The sequence below is a fragment of the Carlito syrichta genome, unplaced genomic scaffold (genome assembly GCF_000164805.1).
Source record: "Carlito syrichta isolate Samal-C Ts95f unplaced genomic scaffold, Tarsius_syrichta-2.0.1 Scaffold120490, whole genome shotgun sequence".
In the NCBI taxonomy this organism is placed as follows: domain Eukaryota; kingdom Metazoa; phylum Chordata; class Mammalia; order Primates; family Tarsiidae; genus Carlito; species Carlito syrichta.
This window is the reverse complement of record NW_007064586.1, coordinates 226,840-227,570: the sequence shown is the minus strand read 5'-3', so window position 1 is coordinate 227,570 and position 731 is coordinate 226,840. Positions and strand designations below refer to the sequence as shown.

General features: G+C 64.0%; 1 protein-coding gene across 2 annotated transcripts in view; it reads left to right on the top strand.

Annotated features, from left to right (window-relative positions):
- The window catches only part of PPP1R32 (protein phosphatase 1 regulatory subunit 32), a 10,127-nt gene extending 9,971 nt beyond the window's left edge, over positions 1-156 (top strand). For both annotated transcript variants that reach the window (XM_021707556.1, XM_008048069.2), the window contains one exon: positions 72-156. In XM_021707556.1, coding sequence (XP_021563231.1) covers positions 72-141 — 70 coding nt within the window. In that variant the 3' untranslated portion in view covers positions 142-156. The remainder of the gene's footprint in view (positions 1-71) is intronic.
- Positions 157-731: the final 575 nt, after the last annotated feature.

The following is a 731-nucleotide window of genomic DNA, read 5'->3' as shown; positions in this document are numbered from 1 at the left end:
AGGCAGGAGACCAGAGCCAGGCCTGGCCAGGCTCCGCCCCTCCCTCACGCTCGCCCCCTCCCTCGCTGCAGGACCCTGACCTCGGCCGACCCCTTCTACCGGGACACGCCTCGCAGCAGCCGCTTCGGGGCTCCCTGCTGAGCCCGAGGCCTGGGTAAGGGGTCGGAGACCCCCTGCCTGCTGCTGCTCTCCGCGCTGGGGTGGCCGTTGTGGGCCAGCCCCGCCTCCCAGGCCCCGAGTCAAGCGAGCACTGTCTCGGGACCCCAGCCCCAGAGTGGGAGATGGGAGATGGGAGGTGGGGTGGGCCTCTCAGGGGCCGCCACTCAGGCCTCCTCCTGTTCCTTCACACAGGTTTGTCAGCCCAGTGGGACAGGAGCCCTGCTCCTGTCCCTGCTCCTGCCCTTCCCCTGCTGGGACTCTCCCAGTTACTTGCCCAATGGAATAAAAACCATTGAAGCAGAGGCATGTGACCTCATTGTCAAGGTGGCTGGGAAAAGGACAGGTGAGGTGGGGTGGCAGGTGCAGGGGTGAGGGGTCAGGGACACATTTGGAAGCTCTGAGACTTCACTACAGAGCCTTGGTTTCCTGTCTGGTGAAGGGGTCCTCTACCACCTGTGTTCTTTGGGAAAGGGCTCAGTCAAGCATAGACAAAGGACTCCAGGGGAGGGGCAGGCGAACCAGAGAGGGAGAGGGAGTAGGTGGGGGGGATAAAGGAGTCTTGGGTGCATGGA